This window comes from Vigna radiata, chromosome 11 (genome assembly GCF_000741045.1).
Source record: "Vigna radiata var. radiata cultivar VC1973A chromosome 11, Vradiata_ver6, whole genome shotgun sequence".
Taxonomy (NCBI): domain Eukaryota; kingdom Viridiplantae; phylum Streptophyta; class Magnoliopsida; order Fabales; family Fabaceae; genus Vigna; species Vigna radiata.
The window spans coordinates 7,490,562-7,515,640 of NC_028361.1; the positions used below are offsets into that span (position 1 = coordinate 7,490,562).

The window sequence follows — 25,079 nt, forward strand, 5'->3', positions numbered from 1 at the left end:
CTTACGTAATAAAATAAATTTCACATAATAAAATAAATTTTAATAATAAAATCAAATAAATATTATAAATAAAAGATATAAAAAAATCAACATATATTTTTCTTATTTCAAAATAACTTATTCAAATTAAATTTTATTGTTCAATCAATTAAGTCATTCCTAAGTATTTCAAAATCTGATGAGTAAATTAAAAACACTGTAATAGAAAGCGAAAAAGGAAGAAGAATGAGACACTAAAGAAGTAGAAAGAGTTTCCATTCCTCTTGTCAAGTCTCATGATATAAAAACTTATATTATTATTATTATTATTATTATTATTATTATTATTATATTAATATATTAATATATTTTTCTCGTCGTGTACATTAACGAGCGTTAGATGTTACATAATTCAAAGAGAGAAAGAAACAGAGAATTGAAAGGATCAATTCTTTTTTGCTTTATTTCTTGGGTCTTTGCCAAAATAAAAGAAAAAATAAAATTTAGGAAAGTGTAATAAAAAATTCAATAATAAAAGGTGACCAAAGAGATATGGTGGATGGCGTTGAGTGCAGAAGAAGATGAAGGATCTGGAAGAAGAGAAGAGTGGAGGCATTGATAGCAGAAGAAAAAAATAATGGAAGAGAAGAATTTATGAACTAGTTAAAACTAAGAAATTAAAGAGTTCAAATGAAAAAAGTTTAAAAAATTAATTTATGATTAACTTGTTAGTTTCCTCTTAGAAGTATTTACGAAAACAATTTGCTGGTAAATAGGTCCAACTTGATGTTTTCTTTTGATACAGATTTACATGAATCATTTACATGCTGGTAACGTTATTTACATTACCCATTCAGCAGAAATCCCTGTTTCCTGAAAATGTCAGTCGTCAAAACTTGAACTTGGGCTGAATGGAGGCTATGTCCCTCCATCAAAAACCTGAGGGAATTCTAATCCCAAATGCTGTCATAGCCTCGCCCCCACAAAAAAGAAAGAAGATTGTGTTGTGAGCTTATCCCAATCTAAGGTTAGTTGGAGTTCTAACATCCTACTGTTTTCCTATTCACCCAAAACAAAATCCTACTGTTTCCATAGCCCCTTTCTCAACCGCTTTAATGCTGGAATTTTGGCATCCTCATATTTGATTGATTTATAATCTGCAGTGGAGGGTATTGCAGAAATCAGAAACGAAAATATACGAGTGTTACCCTTTGAAGTAACACATAAGACCAGCATACCTGGTCAAGATACTGAAGGTTACAGGAAAAAGGTTCTAAAAGTAACAAACTAACTAAATATGCAGTAATATTGTGATCATAATTTAAATTGCCTAATACATATATTTTTATACAAAAAATATATATAGAAGATCAGTTGTTGACATGTAACACAAACAAGGCAACAAAATAAATATCATTGGTCACTTAAACTGCTGAAGATTAGAAACACAGAATTGAGTCTAACAAAATAACGATAGAGGTAATTAATTTTAACAATAAGATAATGTATCATCTTTATTAAAATTGTATCATTTCATGTGTTGAGCGAATTTAATTTATATGCTATCAATATATAATAATAGTTCACTTTAATGTCGCAGATAAAATCGGGTTTTGCTGCTTACATGTAATGCAATATTTTAAATTTTTAAAAATTTGATAGATTTGTATATAATTGTGTAACTATTTTGTTCTTTTAAACCTAACAAGAAGATTCTTTTTATGGGATGTGTCACATTCAGACCTAAGTACAAGATGGGGTCAAATTTGGACCACGCTTAACAAGTTATATAACAATGAACAAAAAGAATCAAAGGTTGAATCATATCTCAACATAACCTGGAGTATGTAGTTAAATAAATATGTATTACGTGCATATAACCTGAAGAATAACTGAGTCCTGAGCCCTCGTGAGTCCTGAACTCTGAATCTCAAACTCCAAATCCTAAATCCTAAACAATAATCAATAACAACCTTTTTCCTAGCATGTATATTAAATAATAACTGACATAAGTTCATTTATGCATGCGTCTTAATCTGAAATTTTACACAAATTAACAGATATACATATTTGGTAACAATTATCCTTCTATGTTGTTAGAGTTACTTCGCTAAACATACCGATTTCTTTTGTAGCAATTATTTCCAAATTTATATGTTAAATCATTATCGTATGTTAATATATCTGTTTTGAACCAGATTTCAGTAAAACTAAAATCAAGATCGGATAAAAAGTGATAAATATTTATGCTTCGTGATTTTTCCACCTGATTGCAGCAAAAAAAAAAAAAAGTTCTTTAGGACTAACCTGCGCCAGAGGTTTTCCTATCACCTTCCAGCTTTTTATCGTTGGAATCCTTCAACAAGCAAGCATAACCCGACCTCTTTGTGGAAACATTAACTATGCCCGGCGCCATCTTCTGTTCGGAATCTGAACATTGACCTTTGAAAGGCTTCATAAAACAAAACCTGAAATAGCAAGCAGAAATCACAAATGATTATAACACAGCAAATGCAAACAAACTCTTTTTATTTCACTCCAATTTACAAGTATCATCAGAATTTTTGTATGAAATATCTCTTAACATACCATTCCAAAGGCAATTTTCTGCTATCAAAATCTGTAGGTAATATTCTCCACTTTCTGCACTTGTCACATTGAACCCACTCATGATCAGGTTTGAAGACACAATTATCTTTGTTCTGCATAAGTAATAAAAGTAACAGTTAGTATAAAACCCAGGTATGAAGATACGTATGTCAAAGTTCTGATTTTTGTCATGTAAGTACAGAAGTGTAAATCTACTTCATCTAATATCCTGTTTAATCACACGTAACTATACAGGAATCAACGTCTTACAAAGAGAAACAAGTAAATGCCATTCTTACGACACATCTCGTGTGTAAAACAGACATTGTACAATTTAAATTGAATGTGTACCAAATTCAATTAAATGAAACAACCTCAGATGATGGCTTATTTTGATAGAATAATAACAAGAACTTCAAAAAAGAACCATAGTTTTGGTAGAATTTAAAAGAAGTGCCTTTACCAACTCAAGGGCGTCAAAATTGTTGTCCCAGTATTCATCCACTTTTCTACTCAGCCACTGCTCAAGACATGCATATTGTTCCGAGTCTTGGAATCCCTGCTTGTTATTGTGTACCCACACCCGACCATCCTCGTCATCCTATGAAAAAAGAAAGAAAAAAGTACAAGAATTTAGGTGTTGCAAAGAGCGAGAAAAATTCTACTGAAAATAAATAGTTTGTTGAAGAATTGATTGCAATGACATAAGTTTAATCAAAATTTGGAAACAGACCATCAGAAAAAGTTCCGTAGGAAAACATGGCTTGCCTAATTATCAAAGGACCATTCAAAATGTGAAAAGACAAGCTAATTTTTTAATCATCCATAAGAAAAGATGCACAACACTATTAAAGTTAACGAGCACATAAATTTAGCTTGTCACGCTTTCCGGTAGAAACCACAAGTGGTGAAGCAACTCACCTTATCCACAGTTGAAACAAAAAGAATAATTGTATTTTAGCAATATTATATTAGTGCATATAAAAGCTATAGCCCAGCCCAAAAGCATGAATTCTCAAAAACATTTCATCCCCAAATTGGTCACCCCATTAGCTTTTCAAGTTAGGATCAGAAGTGACTAACTCTAACATTTTGAACAGCAACTCAAGAAATTGTAAAGCTTTCAGTAATATCATATGGCAGATTGAACAAACACAAAAGTATGTTTGTCAAATTATTAAATGGAGAATTACAAAAAGTTCAAACATATCTTTCTAAGCACTTTCATTAAGTGAAATTCAAGTAGAAATTGAATTCCACTAAATAGTAATGTTTGTAAGAGTGTTTTTCCAACTCCTCAATGAATCAAACCAAGAAGCAAGCAGACACTTATTAGGATAACAAGGTTACACTATGGAATACGGGCAAACCAATAAGAAAAAAGACATTCCTTAACAAAATGAAAACGGAAAATAAATACCATTAAATTGGTCACATCAACAACACCAATTACACCCCGGCCAACATCTGCACTATGAGTCATTCCACCAACTCTCTTGTAAGCCTGAGAGAAACAAACAAATTTAGACTTTTACAAAAAGTATTCAAGTTAAGCATACGTAAAATACCTGAGAATCCAAGACCTCCATATTTTAGGGTATTCCATGACTATTTTAGTGGCCATTAATCAACATTAGCAAACAAGCCAACTCCTCACCTCAATTAGGCGACCATGCCAATACAAAAACATTCCACAGTTGGCCCGCTCCCACTCTAATTGACTAAATCCAAGAATTAATTCAACTGGCCTTCTCAAGATGTCACCAGTTTCAACAACAGTTTGAGTAAGGAATTTTGATAATGGTCGACTTTTAACCTGATCAAAAACAAAAACAATTAAATAATAGACTTGGAAGGCTTCTCCCTAACAAACAAATTGAAACACAATAATGCTATTATCAACGTTCTTTGTACACTTATCTTCATTCGAGGAACTAAAAATATAATTTCTAAATAAGCTCGTAGTGAGTAATCCAATGGTACCTGCAGACAATACAAAATATTACAAAAGCAACATATTTTCAACTAACAATATCTTTAGTGAAAGAGATGCCAAACCTTTTGACTAATCTGGCCTGGACGAGAACGAGTCCTCTTGCTTTGGATAAGAATGTCACCTTGGTGAAAAGAACTCCCACCTTTTAGTCCATCATGCCATTCTAAACAATACTTTGATCCCCATTCATCCAAGTTCCATATGTATATTTGTGTTCCTGTACCGGTACCAAACAAGGCTGCCTTTTCACCAATAAGATACTTGTTAAATGGTGAAAAATCCTTAATAGCTTTCAAATTGTATTTTGCCAAAGCTTCAGACTGCATACTTAGGTCAACTTCCATAAGTTGTCCTTGTCGGCAATAGCTGACTATGGGAATTTCAATATTCTGCACTCAAATAAAATATTTAAGCAGAATAAAAATTAAAAGAATTCAATTAACTTCTGGAGCAGTCAATTAATTCAAATCAACATAGGGAATATTTAAAGGGTCAACTTTTTTAATATGTTGTAACTTACATCTTTGCCTTCATTCAATGATTGTGAAAGAAAAGCTAGAGATCTGGAAGTAGTTGTTTGTGTTAGAACCAGAACATCTCTCCCAAGCCTCATTGCTCCTGTCTATGGAAGAAAGGCAAAAAGAACAACACTTCAGAATTCACTGAGGCAAGAACAGATAACTGAGTTTGAAAACGACATTATAATTTATATTTTATTCCAATTTAGCACGGAACCGAAAGCATGAAAGTCCATCCAATAGAATGCATCAAATTTAAACCCAGTAGTTAACCTAGATAAACCCCAGATATAAAAGATAGTAGCAATTTATCCAATCCCATCCTAAAAGACCGTTAGCTAACCTAGTTAAGCCCAAACATTAAAGAAAGAAGCTATTTATCCAATCTTGTGTCGTAAAGAACCAGCTATAAGTTAGAGTTCATAGGTGGCAGAGAGGAAAAAGATAAGAGAGAAAACTACTTTGAATCCAACACCAAATTTGCCAATGCGGTCCGTGTCAACTTTATCAGATTGCTTGTGCCCAAAAGATACCATTTTCATAACCTCGTCATGGTTCATCCCTTGACCATCATCAATAAGACACAGCATCGGAACATCCTTCCGAGATTTCTTCAACTGGATGATATCTACAAAAATGTCCATTCTGTACCATCAAAGATAAATAAAAAATAAGTACAATTTGAGGAGACTTAAGATAAATAAAATATAATTAAGTGAACTTGAATCGCCTCTCATACGTTCTCATATCTATTCTATATTAATATTTTTCTTGACCAAGAGTCCTAGGTGCAGACATAGGTACAACACAGAACAGTTTTCCAATAAAAACTATTTAAGACCTATTCTAGTACTTTCCTTCAAGCTAGAGTATACAAATTGCATCTACCAAGTTTAAAACAAATAAATTAAACTCAAGATCCTCCCAAGGATTTTTTTTAATGCATATGCAAGTTCATCATCATTGGATCTGAAAAACTCATTACAAATTTCCTTGATCAACAACATCAACTTTACCCAAATAACATGGTCAATTTTTATGTATTCAGTCATATCTTTGAATACTAGATTGGAAGTAACATGGATAACAATTTGATTATCACAATACATCTTCGTTTGTTGAATCTCACAAACATTTAGTTGTTGATAGAACTGTTTTACCATACAAGTCCACAAGAGATGACTTTGGCCCCCTAGAACCTTTTTGAGGTATCTTAGAATACAAATGATAACATACCAATGATTAATACAAGGAATCTACATGAACTAACTAACAACAAACTGCATCAGACAAATCAAGTCTAGTAATAGTAGGATATGTCACAATACAACTTCATTTGTTGAATCTCACAAATGTTTAGTTCTTGACAGAAGTGCACTAGTAAGAGATGACATTGGCATCCTGGAACCTTTTTGAGGTATCTTAGGATACAAATGATAACATGGAGATAGAATGAAATAATGAACCTTACTGTTGAGAAACAATGACATTCTGTTAATAAGAAAAAAAGTAGTTAAGGCAACATTGCTCTAATGATGAATCAGTACATTGGCACCAAGCAACAAGGTATGAAAAAATTCAACCGAGTGTCTACTTTTCTTTCTACTATACTGTTTTGTTGAGGTGTGTAAGGATAAGTAAACAGGTGTAAATGTCATGTGAACTTAAAACAATAGAAAAATTAGACAAGTACTCTTTCGCATTATTACTTCTTAAATTTTAATTACTTGGTCATGTTGAGTTTTTGTTTCATTATAAAAGGATATAAAGATAAACAACAGTTCGAAACATGTTTCATTAGATAAATCCAAGTAGATATGGAATGCATATCAATGAAAGTAACAAAATATCTAAAAAGAAAATATGAGACATGACTTGAGTCTTGTTGAAATGTAATGTTCTTTATTATTATTAATATTTATGTAGGGAAAATCAACTTTTAAGTTTTAGGGGTTTCCTGAACTTTTGTATTCTGCACTATTGTACTCTATATATGCAGTAGTAAGTTGTATTAGTGGTTCAAATGAAATAAAACAATTTTTAGCTATTCTAAGCTCTTCAAGTTGGTATCCAGAGCCAGACCATTGTGTTTTCACTGGCTGTCAGTGGCGTTGCTATCCTTTTTTTCTCCATTGTCACTTCTTCTCCAACAAAATCAAGGTTAGGTTTGCCTCGAGAAGTGCGACTCACCTCTGGTGGTTGCCGCCTCAACCGCCTCCACATGTGCCATCAAGTGCCACTTTTCTCCGACCAGACTCGAGCACGTGTTCCTTATCTTCTTCACTAAATTTAAATTCTGTTTTGTATGTTTCCCATTGTCCTTACAATTTAATCTCTTTTAACCAATTGACTCGTTCCTTAAATTGTTCTGTAACATTTATTACTAATTCCTTTATTATACAAGAACATATAGTATGAGTCGTCTAATTGGAGAAGGACATGAGTCACAATGACTTTATTTCCTAAAACCTAGCTCCTCATTTTCTTGTTTTGCAACTTCATCCCCAAAACTTTTGCATGATCGTTTGGGCCACCCAAGTTTGTCCAAGTTTAAGATGATGGTTCCGAATCACAAACACATTCAAGTCTTAGATTGTGAGTCTTGTCAGTTAGGATTATTCTATAACCTTCCTTGATGAATTCTCTTGATGTACTTAAGTTTATTTAATGAAAGAAAGATCTGAACTTTTGTCCATATTATATCTATTTTTAATGACATTAAGAACCAATTTGGGAAGACAATTAAAATCTTCATAAGGGATAACGCTAAGGAATATTTTTTTTGCAACGTTTTCTTCATTCTTATCTTCCCAAGGAATTTTACACCAATGAACATGTCCCCATACTCCACAACAAAATGGCATTGCAAAGAGAAAGAATAGACATCTTATTGAAACTGCACGCTCCCTGATGTTGAATACTAATGTTCTTGTTCATCATTGGGGTGATGCAATCCTCACTACCTGTTTTGTGATCAATAGAATGCCTTCTTCCTCTCTTGAGAATAAAGTTTGTCACTTTGTCATTTTTCCAAATGACCCTTTATACCATGTATCTCCATGTGCATTTGGGTGTACTTGTTTTGCTCATAATGCTTTTTCCCGGTCTTGATAAACTTTCTGCAAAAGCTACTAAATGTCTTTTTGGGATACTCTCGCCTTCAGAAAGGGTATAAATGCTTACCTCAAACTCAAAATAAAAATGACATTGTTACGCCACCTCTTCTCACATATCAGCGTCGGACACAATCTCAAACTCAGAACACTAAGGATCCTTGAGACTCAGATCCTCCTCCACCAAATCCCCAAACCATGGATCCTTCATCCTCCTCATCTTCTCTTGACTTAGATCATACTACGCCTATTATCCTTCGAAAATGTATTCGATTTACTAGTAATCCATATCCGGTTTATAATTTTGAGTTATCATCGCTTGTCTCCTCCTTATCTTCCATTAAGGTTCCTAATAATATTCACGAGGCACTTGGTCATTGTTAGGAACCTGGGTAAGAATCCTAACTAGCTCTTTCTCTCACATGCACAATAATAAAACTCAGAACAAAATTGAATGTAAAAACTAGTTGTATTCACATCAAGAATTCAAGAATACAATGTACACAGGAGCTTAACCTCCTTCACCTGGTTCATAGACCAGTCAACAAAACTCAAAGTATCTCCCCCCCTTCTGAAACAAACAAAAGGGTTCTTATATAAACCCTGTTCCCGCTCTCAACTAACTGTTAAACAGTTAGTTATTATTCTGCCTTACCCGTCTCCTTTCATACACTCTCCAAGCCCTAACATTTCTCCCCCCCTTGAGAATCAACCTTGTCCCCAAGGTTGAAGTCAGGAAATTGTTATTGGATGTAATGCTCCTCTTCTTAGGTGGCACCCTCCAATTTTGGAGGCTTGGGTGGTGGCAAATCCTCTTCTAATGTCTTCCATTCTTCCTGGATTATATTAACTTCCAGCCTTCTACACCTCAAATCCTCCACCGGTGCAATATAATCATTTCCCGTGCTCAATGTGTAAATTATGCGAAAAGACTCTCATAATCCATTCATCATCGCTCCCTCAACAGTATCTGGGTGCTCTTGGCACGTTACTTCATCATCAAAAAACAAATAGTTGTCACTTGATCTCCCTACTATATCATAGTAATCTCCCAAATGAATAGAATGTGTATGTTGTAATTCCCTCTCAATAGTGGTTGCAGTTGTGTGATTTGCTTTAAGTGACTGCTCTGTTACCTCCATATTTTTATTACCAGCTTTGAATTCTGCCAAGTACCTGTAGTAGTCTCATTTCATCTTATAATAAAACATCGTGGACCCTGCGATATTTGTGGATGGGATAAGATGCTCATCTAAAATTATCCTAATAGCATTGTAAGTATTAGAGAGCTCCCTCTCGACCTTGTGCCTATAATCCCTTATGCGCTTAACATTCAACTCATTCCCTTTTGACTCCTCTTTCTGCTCCATGAAACTCTCTGTTACCCCACCACATTTTTGTATCCCACATAGAACAAGTTCCTCTCTTCCACACTCCGCTCAACGTCCAGTTTTGCCATCTTCTTCCTAGCATCCACCATTTCTGCACACCTATTTTGTGTCGTTTCTTCACTGCTTCGATTTGATTCGACCATCGCCACCACACCACCTCGGCCTACACTCTGCCCCCGCGCTGATGGGTTTTTATTTACGCTCCAACCCCCATCTTTATTTCCCTTGCTTCCTCCATTTCCCTAACGAATCGCATGACGACCACCAGTGCTTAGGGATCTTGTATTCGAACCTGATTTCGTATATCCTCCTTCAAGCCCGCGAGGAAATACTCCATTAGCTATTCCTCCGGCAACCTCTTCTTTTGCCCCGCCAGACCCTCAAAATCTGGGACAAACTCATCCACCGTTCCATTTGTTTAGTCGCCGATAATCTCACCAAGACTGACCCTCTGTTTCGATCCCCAAACCTCATTACCAACACATCCTTCAACCCTTCCCAAGATTGGTTCCTGGCCTTCATTCTCCAGATCCTGATCCAGTATCCTGCACACATCCTGATGGACTTCTTTAGTCAAGAAGTCGAGAAAATGAGAAAAGACTAACCAAACAAACTCACATAGTGAATAACCTCATATTGTATTTAGTAAATGGAAGAAAACAATGTTCCCACAGCTATCAAGGAAGCCTCACCTTCCCCCCCCACTGGACTGAGATCCAGTAAACAATACAAAATAATTCCTAATCCCGCCCTTCTCAACAAACCCTTTATTTATACTCTCATATCTTATAACAAACTCCTAACTGACTTCTTTACTTCCTGCCTTTTTTATTCTTTCTTACATATACCTTTAATCCCCTATTTAATCCCCTATCAATACCCCCCTCCTCTTCAACAACCTTGTCCTCAAGGTTGAAAGCAGGAAATTGCTGTCTGATAAATGCTTCATCCTCCCAAGTCGCGCCCTCTATCCCTCCATCTTGCCACTGAACCAATATCTGAGTGATCTCCTCCCCTTGTTGATTTCTTCCTCTTCTTTGTAGTACTTTTAAGGGTGTATATAGTGGACCGTCCGCCTGCAGTCCTACGGGTAGCTCCCCTTCCACCTTATGCTCCCCTACAGCCAACTTTAATTGTGATACATGGAACACCGGATGTATCTTTGTAGTGGCAGGCAACTGTAGTTTGAAAGCCACTGGACCCACTTGTTTTTCCACCAGAAAAGGGCCATAATATCTGGCCGATAATTTGGGGTGCAACTTGACCGGCATAGATACTTGCCTATGAGGTCGTATTTTCAAAAAAACCCAATCCCCTTCTTTTATGCTAGACTCCCTTCTCTTCCTATTTGCATATTGAACCATCCTCTCTTGGGCTCGGGTCAAATGATATTGTAGCTGTGAGATGGCTTCACCCCGCGTCTGTAAATCCTGTGCCACAGCTTCCACCACTGTTTCTCCCGGTATGAACTTGGTTACTACTGGGGGTTTTCTTCCATAAACCATTTCAAATGGGGTACACTTCGAGGCCCCTTGATAACTGGTGTTATACTAGTATTCAGCCCATGGCAACACATTGCTCCAAGCCTTTGGCTGTTCCGAACAGAAACACCTCAAGTAGGTCTCCAACACTCTATTCAAAACCTCTGTCTGCACATCTGTTTCTGGGTGGTAGGCGGTACTCATTTTTACTTGGGTACCCTGTATTTTGAACAACTCCGTCCAGAATATACTAACAAACCTGGGATCCCGATCACTAACAATCGATATAGGAATTCCATGCAAACGTACTATCTCCTTTACAAAAATCTCTGCAATTATCTTGGCTGTATGAGGATGTTTGATGGGTATGAAACGCCCATACTTGCTCAGTCTGTCCACTACCACCATTATTGATTCAAAACCCTGAGATTTCGGTAACTTGACCACAAAGTCCATGCTTATCTCTTCCCAAATGGCCTTGGGAATAGGCAATGGCTGCAACAACCCCTGCGGAGATGACGCCATGTATTTATGTTGCTGGCAGATAAGACAGGAGGCTACATAGTCGGTCACCCTTTTTTTCATGCCCATCCAGTGAAAAGCTTGGCCAATTCTTCTATAAGTTCTATAGACACCCGAGTGTCCCCCAAGCGTTGTATCATGAAATTCTGCAANGATCTTCGGAATCCATTCTGACTTTGCTGAAAGCACCAACCTTCCTTTATAATGGAGTCTCCCGTTCTCTAACGTATAAGTCGGGTGTGAATTCGGGTCTTCCTTCACTTCTTCCATTATTTTCTTTAACCCAGCGTCTTTTTCCACTTCATCTATTATTTCTTGGTAGTCAGGCCAATAAGGCCTGGTGATCATTAAGAGCGTTCTATCTCCTTCATCCTCTTCTCCCTTTCTGGATAACCCATCCGCAACTTTGTTAGATGCCCCCATCCTGTAATGTATATCAAACTCATAGCCCATGAGTTTCACCAGCCAATTTTGTTGGTTCTGAGTCGTTTTGCATTGCTCATGTAAATACTTCAAACTCTTTTGATCTGTATGGACACTAAATTTCTTTCCCAGCAAGTAGGGACGCCACTGTTGAATAGCTAATACCAGCGCCATCAATTCCTTCTCATACACTGACTTTCCCAATGAACTCTCCGACAATGCCTTGCTGTAGTAAGCAATAGGCCTCCTATTCTGTGACAACACAACTCCTATCCCCTTTCCCGAAGCATCACATTCAACTTGGAAAGGCTGTGAAAAGTCTGGCAGAGCCAGAACAGGAGCAGTGGTCACTGCCTTTTTGAGAGCTTGCATGGCTTCCTCTCTTGCATTTGTCCACTCAAACTTCCCCTTCTTCAAAAGATCCGTAAGGGGTCGAGCAATCTTCCCATAATTCCTGACAAATCTCCTGTAGTAGCCCGTGAGCCCCAAGAACCCCCTTAATTCTTTAATACAGCGGGGTGCTGGCCATTCAGTCACTGTAGAAATTTTTTCTCCATCCATTTCCACCCCCTGTTCGGATATCATGTGCCCCAGATATCGAATATGTCTCTTGCCAAACTCACATTTTTTTTTTGTTGGCAAACAGCTGGTGTTGTTCTAGCACTTTCAGCACATGTCTAAGATGTTCCTCATGATCCCCCCATGACTTACTATACACCAAAATGTCATCAAAAAATACCAGCACACTCTTCCTTAAGAACGGTCTCAACAATGAATTCATCATGTCTTGAAAGGTGGCTGGAGCATTTGTGAGGCCAAAGGGCATTACTAAAATTTCATAATGTCCTAAATGAGTCCTAAAGGCTGTTTTGGGTATATCTGGTGGTATCCAGATTTGAGATCCACTTTAGAAAAATAAGCAGCACCATATAATTCATCTAGAAGCTCTTCAATCACAGGAATTGGATATTTATTGGGGATAGTCACTCTGTTTAAAGCTCTGTAATCTACACAAAAACGCCAACTACCATATTTTTTTTTACCAAAATTACTGGACTGGAAAATGGGCTATTACTGGGCTGAATAATACCCAGGCCCAACATTTCCTGAACATGTTGTTCTATTTCAGCTTTCATTAAGTGAGGGTACCTGTATGGTCTCACGTTCACTGGCTCAGTCCCTTCTTTAAGAGCTATCTGGGGGTCCACTTCTCTGACAGGAGGAAGCCCCTGCGGCATCTCAAACACCCTCTCATACTCTCCCAAAATCTTCTCCAGATTTTCTTCCTGCATGGGGGTTAAATCCTCTACTCCTTTCTTTTCCCCTGCTGTTTCAGACTGATACAGGCCCCACACCACCGCTAGAGTTTCAATCCCTGTCTCCTTTTGCAACGCCTCGGGATTGACGACCTTCTTCAATGATCGGTTATCACCCCTTATCACTACCTCTCCTTTTGTCGTGCCATACTTCATTGTCATCTGCTTCCAATCCATTCTAATTTCCCCCAACATAGCCAGCCACTCCACTCCGAGCACGACGTCGACGCCCCCCAGTTCGAAGAGATAAAAGTTCTCTTTAATCTCTACTCCGTCCAGTATCAAAGAAACTGCCATGCAACGGCCTTGCGTTTCCTTTCTCTGGCTGTCCCCCAAGCAAACGCTGTAAGGCGTCGTCTCCTCCTTCTCTAAACCCATTTCCTCCGCCAACAGTGTCGAGATGAAATTATGGCTTGCTCCGCTGTCAATGAGGACGACTACTCTCCGGTCTCGAATCCACCCCGACAGCCTCATCGTATTCGATTGCGGGATTCCCCCAGCGGAATACACTGACAACTCCATGCATCGCTGTTCCGCCTCCTCTTCTGCCTCCACCGCTTTCGCCTCTTCGTCGTCAGCCCCCAAGATCATCACCTTAAAACTCCTTTCTGCGCAACGATGCCCAGGGCTGTAAGGTCCTTCACAATGAAAACAACGACCCTCCTCTCTCCTCTTAATGTATTCCGGATAGGGCAACATTCGCAATCCGCGATTCAGTCCGCCACCGCCTGACGTACTTTCCACTTTAGAACCTGCAGTTTTGGTCGTCGCTTCTTTCTTCGGAACCAGACCGCCGCTGCTGTTCGCACGCCCCTCTGAAGACCCTCGATAGATCTCCGTTCTAGCTATTGTGCCCATAGTGGCGGTATACTTCCCCCACGTTGGTCCTCCTTTATTCACCGCACTTCCTCTGGTCACCCTCGATACCAACCCAGATTGCTCCACGTCTCGTGCCCTTTCCATCGCGGTTAACAGATCGCGAGGATCGTATGGTCGGACAAGATCCCTTAATTCTTGGAGTCCCGCAAAGAAATAGCCCAGCAATTGTTCCTCCGTCACGCCATCCGCCTAAGCCACCAGGATTTCGAACTCCCGAACATATTCTGCCACCAATTCCCGTTGTCTCACCGCCGCNAATTTTTCGAAGATCGTTCCTCGGTGTCTACCTCTGAATCTCCTGACCATCGCCTCCGTTAACGTTGCCCAGGTATGTTTCTTAACTTTCTTCCGCCAAAAGCGAAACCAGTAGTTCGCTTCCCCTTCCATACAGATGTACACCAGTTTCATCTTCTCCTTTTCGGTTACACTCTGTATTTCGATAACTTATCTGCTCTCGCGATCCATCCCGTCGGATCGGTCCCTTCGAAAGTGGGGAGTTCCACTCTCTTCATCCAACTCTTCTGTACATCAGCGCTTTCTTCCTCCGATTCATCCTCCGATTCCTCCTCTTCCGTCTCACGACTTCCATTAAGCGAATGACTGTCCTCCGAACTCCTCCCCTAGTTCCTTCTTCTCTCGCGTTTAACCATTCGTCTTCCATGGCCGCGATTCCCGTCTCGAGCCCTTCCTCTCATCTCCGCTCGAATCTCTTCCAACATGGCTTCCATGGATTCGAACTTCCCTTCCCACCTTTCCTCCAGTGCATTCATCCTGTTCTCCATCGCACAACTCCTCCGATTTGGATCCGGCAGGTCGGACCAAACTTGATGGACTTCTTTAGTCAAGAAGTCAAGAAAATGAGTAAAGACTCACCAAACAAACTCACACAGTGAATAACCTCATATTGTATTTAGTAAATGGAAGAAAACAATGTTCCCACAGCTATCAAGGAAGCCTCACCTTCCCTCCCACTGGACTGAGATCCAGTAAACAATACAAAACAATTCCTAATCCCACCCTTCTCAACAAACTCTTTATTTATACTCTCATATCTTATAACAAACTCCTAACTGACTTCTTTACTTCCCGCCTTTTTTATTCTTTCTTACATATACCTTTAATCCCCTATTTAATCCCCTATCACATCCTGCACTCCCTTCCATACTAATGTATGCTAATTGCACTTTCTCCTCCTCCTCCAAGACGCCCTGCACTTTGAAAATTTTTTCCACGCGATTGACCCAATTTAGCGGATCCAAACCCTCGAAAAGGGGCAATTCTACCCGCTTTCGCCACCCGCCATGACTTTCGCCACGCTCTCCGCCTCTTCCTCCGATCTTGTCTTCCCATCTCGCCCTCCGATTGGCGTTTTGCAAACGCTTGGCTACCGTCAAATATCCCCTCCTAGTCACACGCCCTTCCTCCCAAAATCCGCATGACTTCCTGCAAGTCTTGTCGTATTGCCATCGTATCTTGGCACAGTAGTAAAACTCAGAACAGAGTTGAATGTAAAAACTAGTTGTATTCACATCAAGAATTCAAGAATACAATGTACACAGGAGCTTAACCTCCTTCATCTGGTTCATAGACCAGTCAACAAAACTCAAAGTATCTCCCCCCCTAACAGTCATCCTAGATAGCAACAAGGCATGATTGATGAAATGTAGGCACTTGAACACAATGGCACTTGGGACCTTGTCCCTCTTCCTGCTGCTAAGAAGTTTGCGGTTGTGGTTGGGTCTATGCTATTAGATTGGTCCTACTAGTGCAATTTATGGTCTCAAAGCTTGTTTAGTAGCCAAGGGATATACTCAAGTTAATGGCCTCGACTATTGTGATACTTTTTCTCCTGTGGCTAAAAGCAGTAATATTCGTATTTTGCTTACTATGGATGTCATTCGTCAATGGCCCCTTTATCAGTTAGACATTTAAAATGTCTTTCTTCATGATGATCTAGAAGAGGAGATATAGATGGAGAAACCTCCACACTTTGTTGCTAAGGGGGGAGTTTTGGGTTAGTTTGTAAACAATCACCTCGAGCTTAGTTTGGTAAATCTAGTTGGGTTGTGCAGAATTTTGGATTGAAACTATGTGAGGCGGATCATTAAGTGTTTTATGGCCACTCTTCTCTTGATATTTTGGAGGAAACAGGCCTAACAAATTGCAAGCCCATTGATAGTCCTATGGACTGAAATGAAAAGTTAATGAGACCAAGGTGAACTTTTGTGAGACCCAAAGAGACATAGAAAGTTGGTTGGAAAACTCATCTACCTTACCATAACAAGACCTGATCTTTCTTATCCAATGGGTGTTGTGAGCCAAGTTATGCAAAATCCACAAGTTGATTCTTGAAATGCAGTAACTCACATTCTCAAATGTGTAAAAGGGAAGTACTCGATTCCCCATGTACAAATCATTGGAATGTAGTCATCCATATATTAAAGTACATTAAAGGATCTCTTGGAAAAAGTTTGTTATATGGCTCCAATAACCATACAAAAGTTGTTTGTTATTCAGATGTTGATTAGGCAATATATCCTTTTGATGGAAGATCTACCTCCGGGTATTGTGTCTTTATTGGTGGTAACTTGATTATAAATATATGACCCTATGTTTGTTTTATACACAAAGGAGATTAATCTTATACCTAGTTTTACTATATTCAATAGTAACAAAATAATTGACATCAAAGATAGTGAACAATTAAAGACTTTGTCAATTGACTTAAAGAAATAGGATTTAAAGGACAAACAGGAACCAAAAGAACAAATTTTATATTTAAGGAAACAAGGAAACTTGACCAACCCTTTCAGAGGAAACTTTAGAGCCATTGGCTGAAATATGATCAGAAGCGCCTAAGTCAAATGTTCATGGACTTTGACTTTCCAGAGATTGTGATTAACAAGTTGGGATATAGATAATTGTTCCAACCTATTAGATTTCAATCACAAATGTTCTTGTATTCGGGCTCCATAGTTTCAACTTTAAAGATTTCGGGTGTCTTATCAAGAGAGTCATGCAAAGAGAAGTAATTCTCTTGGATATGACTCATTCTCATAAAGTACATGCATTGAGGATATCCCTTCTCCAATACTGCATTCTCCTCTTCTACATGTAGAAACCACGATAAAAGATTTCACAATTTACTGAACATTCTTGTTTTGAAGAGTTGGAACCCGAAAGAGTCGTGGTCTCAAGTTTTTCATAGATAAGAATTTGTGATCACTAAATAGTTTATCTCTAACATGTTCCAAATTTTATTGCATAAATTTCATTGCATGGCACAACTATAAAAGTTTGTGCTACTTTCTCTTAATCTTGTTTATTGACTCAACCTCCAAGAACATCTTTAATTTTCAAATAGCAGATTGAATTTCATTCATGAAAGATCTCATGTTATGATTTGTTTGTTTGAGAGATGCAAGCCCATTGGCAAAGTCATAAAAGCATTAAATATCATGTGCAAAAAATATGACGAGCTATTTTTCCAGAATAAGTTGCATGTTCTTAACAATCTAAGAGTATCTAATGGTTTGGGTTCAATAGATTGTAACAATAAAGCACAAAGCTAAAAATAAGCTTTCTTCGACTATTCAACTTGATTAGACAATACATTGCTCCTACCTTGTTCAAGATGATCATGGAAATCTTCACCAAGGAACCAAAGCTTAATTGAGACAGACCAAGAGAGATAACTTCAGCCATTCAAGTTTTCATAATGGTAAGAGTTTTAGAGGAGACACCAAGCCCAAAAGAATTTTTTGTCTAAAGAGACCAGCAGAAAAGAAACCGCCAATAAGAAACAATAGAGAATCACATATCTGACCTACAACCAAATTAATAGTGGAGAACCAAAGGTCAAAACAAGAATGTGGAGGTTTGGTGAGACTTGTGGAGGCACATGATGTAACTTTTGTGAGATAAGGCAGCACGTTGACATCACACGCCTAGCAACGGCTAACAGAGAAAGTGCACTTAGCAAAGCATGGAGCAAATCCAACCTTTGGGACTAGTGCGATTGACCATTGCTTGGAGAGATACTCCAAATTCGATGGTTACCAAAGAAAATTGTGACAACGGGCAATGACTACTAATAGTAGACAACGACGAAGCCTTCACTGGACAAGACTCTAACTAGAAAAGCAAGATCAACTAATAGATTTCGTGGAACAAGAAATCTAGAAAACACCAAACACACTCTCTATAACAGAGAAACACTTTAACGCTCTAAATTATTATTCTTGATGACAAAGAATACGAGGAAAACAGCCCAAACAATAAGCCCTCTCCCTTTACACAAGATGCAATGGTCCTGTCTCTAAGGTACAACAAAAACAACATGTATGTCCCTAGACACCCCCTCCACCTTATAAATCTAACCCCTACCAGAAACATATACCAACCAACCTCCTAACAGCCCCCATAAACCCCCTAACATCTTATGACTTATTTCTTTTAATTCCTTTTCCTTCTTTCATAAACTCTCAAAGTCCTATCATCGACCTCCTCCATTACCAACATAAGTTAGATGAAAAGGACAAAATATTTTAGAGAGCTTGAATCACATCTCCTGTGTTCTCATATTTATATTGATAGTTTTTCTAACACAATGAGTAAAGGGAACAGTAAAAACAAAAAGCCAGACTAGATTTCTAGGTATAGAGATAGGTACAACTCATAGGTACAACCCATATCAGTTTTTCAAATAAAAACTATTTAAGACCTATTCTAACAAGGAGGATAAATAACTCAGCTTATGTTTTTTTATAAATCTCGAGCATCAACATATTCACTTCCCCAATCCTCCATTCCAAATGAGTCAAAGTAAAAACAAACAAAAAGGGTTAGCTGACGTCTACACCTTTTTACTTTCTACAGAAAGTTAAGAAACGTAGATAAACAGAAGTCACTATATATATGGTATTTACCTTTTACCAAAACATTTGAAGCAAGCACTCGATATGTTCTTCAAAAGGGTGAGAAATAAAGAATTGCCGAATCCACAGTCTTGATTACTTGTAGTATATGTTTTTGGAACTAATAACTTCACCCAAGGAAAAAGAAAGAAAAAAAAGACGAACCCCAGGCCAAACACCAAATAAGCTTAGATAAGATGATTTTCTAGTGTTTAACCGTTTGAAAATTCAGAAAAGCATTAGTCTTTCTTAGCACCTCACACATCAAACCAAAAGCAGCAATAGAATCTTGAATTCCTATATTGCCTATTCACATTCAAGTAATTATATCTATTTGAAGAAATTAAATAAACAAGGGAAAATAGAGTAAATTAAAGTTCTCAAATAGTATGTTTACTGGCAAGTAACGCATGATATAACAGCTCAAAAGAAAACATAAAACCTACTTAGTTGCTTTGGCATCCTTGGAATTATCAACAAGCTCAGCAATTGCACCAAAAATCCATCCAGAATGAGCCTGGCCAAGAGTTTTAAGGTAACTTGGGTCTGCCCGTATGAAATTTTTTAGAGGGACTCGAGACTGATATTCGTTGCAAGTTTCTTCAGCTCGAGAAAACTTAAGACCTTCAGCTGTATTTGGTCCACCGCATTCCTCTAACTGTGAACCTGCTAAGGAAACATCTACTACAAGTTATGTTCAACCGTGTCACAAGAGGTAGTAACTAAAAAAAATTCCATTGTCTTCGTTCCTATGTGTAAAACAATTCCAAATTCCAAGTTAGATAACCCCATAGATACAAATATGTTTATCTATTTAAAGGCAAAAGATAGGCGACACTTAATGTCCTAAACCTAAATAATGGGTGCATCAGTTATTTCTATTCATTAGTGTTATTTTGTGTATACACATCGCATAACAATTGGATGCAATGTTTTGGTACAATTAAGCATTGACTGCTGAGAACAAAAAAACAGTCCTCCAAAGAAGGAACACCTGATTCACTATCCCTTGGACGAGTATCTACAGAACCTGTATTATCTATATTATATGCAACATTGACTGGGCTTGATGTTGAAACTAATGCAGGAGGTAGAATGTAAAACTGGTACTGCTTAAAGGTTATAAGAGCAACCTGCAAAAAAAATTGCATGTTTGTGATTTTTAATTTAACTGCTCAAAATAACATAGCTAAATAATGACAGAAAATATTATTTTTTTTCTCAATTCATTGATACTGGATATGTCATAAATGTTACAGGAAAATTAGTACAGGGCCTTAATCACTTAGATAAAAAGGTACTGCAAAGAAAGAAAATAAAATTAATAAGAAAACCTAAAGATCAACCACACTCCTTTATAATATAAAATTAAAATATCTTTTAATATGTTAAGTCTGGCACAACAATATAGTTGTGGCTAAGTGACTGGATGGTCATGGCTTCCAATCTTGAAACAATCTCTTTTCATATGCAAGGGTAAGACTTTTCGATGACCTTACCCCATACCTTAGCATAGAAAGGAGCATTTCGTAAGGGATCAAGTTAGTAAAGGGAAGTTGAGTTAACAAAGCCTCCTAAGGTTGACAAATTCAAGCTTATTAGGAAGATGATAAGAATGCAGTCTATTGCTAATTTAAATTAAGGTAGAGTGTTGTAGATAATTCCCTTGGCTTTGTATGTTAGTAAGGTAGTTAGTGGGCTGTCAACTAATTGCTCCTAATGGTACTATAAATAGTAATGATGTATTGTGATACACATATGTCTGTGAGATATAAATATCACATTCAGAACCCCTATCTCTTGTTCTCTTCCCATTCTTCGTTTTTGCTTTTGTGAATATGTTTAGTGTGTGTTCTAACAAGTGGTATCAAAGTAAATAGTTCATGGTGATCAACATAACAAATATGATGGTGTCAATTGTGGATCCTAGTGTGCAGATAATCCCTTATATCATCTTGGCAACTAATCCAACCAGGGTGTTGTTGAGGTGAACAACAATGCAAATAAGAGTCACCATTAAATACTCATGGACAAGCAAGAGCTTCCTTTGGATGGAACTCACACTTGAAGGAGGGATTTGTGAGTTCATGTATGAGTTGAATTCTCACATCGCATAGAAATAGACAAGTTGGGCAATGTACAAGTGAGAAAGACCTACAAACCAATTGTCCTAAGGTTTTGAATTGAGTGTGATGTCACAGTCTCTTATTTAGTTGACTTGTGGCCCACTACTGAATATCCCCTTGTTGTTTTCCCCCCTTCAGTTTTCCAACAAAGGTGCAGAAATATAATTTTATTGTTGGATTAAACCAAATAAATTTGTGACTAATATAATATTTAAAGTGTCATAAAGTATTGTTGTTTACCAAAAGATACAAATATAAAATGTCATCTACTAGGATTTAGAGAGATAGTTCAGTGTCAAAAGTTTTGCTTAAGCTAGAACTAAATTTCTCATTATGAGTTTTAAAAAGCTCCATATCTTTTAGCTGTTTTCTCGTTAAATAAACTTCTTATATTTTTAAGAACTTATATCAAAAATGCTTGACCCACCTTCCATTTTGAAGGAGAAAAAGTAAAAAATAGATTGGCCCAAACATATCCTTAGTATCAAAACAAGTGAACAACCAATACAATTACACAAATCCATCATAAACATAAATATGCTAGAGCGTTAATAAAAACAAGTTTAGATAAAATAGAAAGATTTTGGCAAAGAAAAAATAGAGAGCATCATACCTTGTCTTTTTTACATAGGTAATTCAAAAAGTTCCCCCACTCAGACTTCTCGCGTAAATTATTTGGGACCGGAGTTAGTGAAAATTGGGGAAATTCAGAAAGACTATGTATCTTATTTTTGGAAATTTCACAAGTTAAGCTCAATTCCTGTGGCCTGCAAATATTTTTAGGTCTAACTATCACACCATAAACTTCATTTACCTTATCAAAGTAACAGCTAGCAAAAAATTTTCCAAAGTATTTTTAAAATTAATAAACAGAATACAACTTAAGAAGAATAAAATCCATACAATTCGATCGGCGGGTCTAGGCACCTTGTGGTGCATATCATTTTTTTATCTTTCTTCAGAACAAGGAACATGACCATCTGCATAAATGTCAATAAAATAAAATAAATTAACAATAGCAACAATAAAAAAAGCCATACTGCAAAATATGCTTTTAAAAAAAACCAAAATATCAAAAGCCTAGGATTATAACAGGTCCTTTTTTAACACCGAAAATACCAATAAACAAATGCACCTCTCTGTGCAAGACAAATTTCCCTATCACACAGTGGGGACAACCACTGCAATCATCTTAGGTTAGGTCATGAAACCCTCAAACTCACATGCACACCGTTCAACTTTCAAAATACAAAACACAAATACACACAAAATGCATGAACTCAAAAGAAAATATGCAACACACAACACGAGCTCTAAAAAAATGAAATCAGGCAGACAAAAATCTGAAACAACTTACACAGCAGCGACTGCAAAACCAAAAGATAAAGCAACGTGCTGGCGAGGTAGAAAATACTGGAATCGGAGAATGCCGGAGAGACCAGCAGTTAATTGGGAGTTACACTGAGAGTGGAGTGGGCGAATGAAGCGACACGCCATAAGTTAAATTATAAAGCGGCATTATTGTTTAGTTAAAACAGAATAAAAAATAAATAAATAAAGAATCTTTTTCATTTTTAGTCAAATGGATACGCATAAATAGTAAAATTCTTCAAAAAAAAATTCAAAATTTCTACTTTTAACGTTTAAGCATTTATTTTGTTTGTATTATTTTTATGTGCTTTTCAATCCGAGATGCGATACATTGATTATAATCTTTTCATAATTTTTTATTTTTTTTTTCCTCCATACTCATTATTACTAAGATTTATATAATAAATCTAAGATTCTAAAAAGTTATAACAATCAAAAAAGTAAATAAATAAAATAAAATAAATATTTTAGTCGTTATTTAATTAAAAAATTATTAAATATTATTAAATATAAGTGAAAATTAATTATTCTAAAATTTTATTTTAAGAGATATAATGATAAGGTCATGGATTATTTTTTAACTTTTTAATCACTAATTGTAAAAACAAAGATCATAACAATTTTAGAATTTAAAATAAAGAGAAGTCGTTTAATAAGAGAATATATGTATATAAAAACATAAAAGATAAATGGTTTGCTAAACTCGGTTTTCGTCTCGCGTGGACGAACACGGCGAGGCGAATGACGGTAGCTAGGGTTTCGGTTGCGACCAGCATCTCCGGCGAAGCTCTTAGCCAGGCAGAGGTGGCGCAGAACGCCAGAGATGGTCCTGGTGGTGTTCACGTGTGAATGGAGGCACAAAGAAACTTCAGAAGAGATTGTCCAAATTACTATTTTCCTTTACATTCGAGTCTTAAAGAATTAAACTTTCCTTATTTTTTTCTAATTATCATTTTCGTCTTGTTATATATAAATTCCATATCTTACACTAAAAGGAGAAATAATTAATTATTTTTTAAGTATAATTATCAGTCCGAGATTCGACAAAATAATTATCAATCTTCAAAATTATTACAAAAATTTCAATTATTAAGTAATAACATGATAATCAATTCTTCTTAAAATGTCATATAAATGAAATTGAAAATTTGAATTATCAAGGGAATCCGACACTCAAAATGATAATAATAAATTCTCATAATTATTATGATTGTAAAAAAGCAAAACAAAAATAAAATAAACTTTTGATAATATTGTTTAACATTTTTTAAAAAAGATGTTTCAATAATAGGATATTGAGCTAGAACTAAACTACAGGTTATATGAAATCAGCATGATGATAAAAGCAATAAAATAATCCATAAAAGGGAAAAATAATTGGATGAAGTGTGCATGAGCATAAGATGGGATGATTCACGCTCGTCATTGATCACAATAACAAAGAAACATGAAAACAGATATTTAATACACTTTTATTATGCTATGGATAGCGATACCTGCGGAATGAAGAGAAACCTTCGATTACAGAGGCGGAGGGTTTCTTTTCTCCTCCCGGCGGCGCGGGGCGCCGGGCGCGAGGGAGTGAATGTAAAACAGAAGACGACACACGGTGATGTTTACACTGTTAAACTCGTTACTTTAATTGAACGTGAAAAGGCTATTAAATAACCGTGAAAGCCTGTACAAAAAATACTAACAAAATATTAACCACCGAGTACATAGCATCGAATAATAACTAACTAGTACTTGAATATAACTAAATACTGACCGGATAGAGCACAGAATACTGACCGGATAGAGCACAGAATACTGACTGGCAAATAGAAACCGAATTTATCACAATAAAACTGAAATTATGACAACAGAAAACAAAAAATCAGTAACACACAAAACTAAAAAATAAATACTTAAACCTAATTACAAATAAATCATAAAATTTAAGTTTGAAATGGAGAGAGAGGATGCAGTGGGAAAGAATGAGAAGGACAGAATAGGGGAAGATTGATTTGGTGTGTTCTGTGGTGTCTGCCGAAAATGAAGAAGGAGGAAGACGAAGATTAGTGTAGCGTGTGGAGGAAGAGAAAGCGTGATTTGTGCCCCCTGCCTGTTACCTCTCTCTGATTTTTTTTGCCTATACTGCCCACTCGGTCAGCACTGCAATCTGGAGTGCATTAGGGTGTGCTTTACGTTTTCTACTTCTTTTCTTTGCATGGTTGAGGAAAGAATGAAAAAAAAAAGGCGGAAGAAAGGGCAAACATCAAAAGAATCTGAATATATTTCTATTTTTTTATTATTATTTCATATTTTTAATATTTTGATATTTTTTTAATTATTTAGTATGATATAATATAAAATTTTATATTTTATCAAATTGAATAAAAGATATATTTATATATTTTTTAAATAATACAAATATTTTTTATGTTTTGTATTTCTCTTTAAATCAAGTTATTTTTCAT

The 25,079-nt window shown here is 36.6% G+C and overlaps 1 protein-coding gene across 11 annotated transcripts; it reads right to left on the reverse strand.

Annotated features, from left to right (window-relative positions):
- Nucleotides 1-727: 727 nt before the first annotated feature.
- Nucleotides 728-24,855, reverse strand: LOC106777236 (MORC family CW-type zinc finger protein 2B). Of its 11 annotated transcripts, none has more exons than XM_022775684.1 (17): nucleotides 24,732-24,855; nucleotides 24,412-24,467; nucleotides 24,117-24,298; nucleotides 22,153-22,229; nucleotides 21,863-22,016; nucleotides 20,118-20,256; nucleotides 19,570-19,804; nucleotides 5,544-5,727; nucleotides 5,085-5,186; nucleotides 4,627-4,953; nucleotides 4,468-4,551; nucleotides 4,226-4,384; nucleotides 3,989-4,072; nucleotides 3,032-3,169; nucleotides 2,569-2,681; nucleotides 2,287-2,447; nucleotides 728-1,136 (listed from the first exon to the last, which is right to left on the reverse strand). In XM_022775684.1, the coding sequence occupies exons 4-17, from the start codon at nucleotides 22,227-22,229 to the stop codon at nucleotides 1,060-1,062; spliced, it is 2,034 nt and encodes a 677-aa protein (XP_022631405.1). In that variant the 5' UTR covers nucleotides 24,117-24,298; nucleotides 24,412-24,467; nucleotides 24,732-24,855; the 3' UTR covers nucleotides 728-1,059. The 11 variants fall into 11 exon arrangements, with proteins under 11 accessions (XP_022631405.1, XP_022631403.1, XP_022631402.1 ...); XM_022775682.1 differs by having other exon boundaries at nucleotides 24,389-24,467; XM_022775681.1 differs by having other exon boundaries at nucleotides 24,389-24,855.
- Nucleotides 24,856-25,079: the final 224 nt, after the last annotated feature.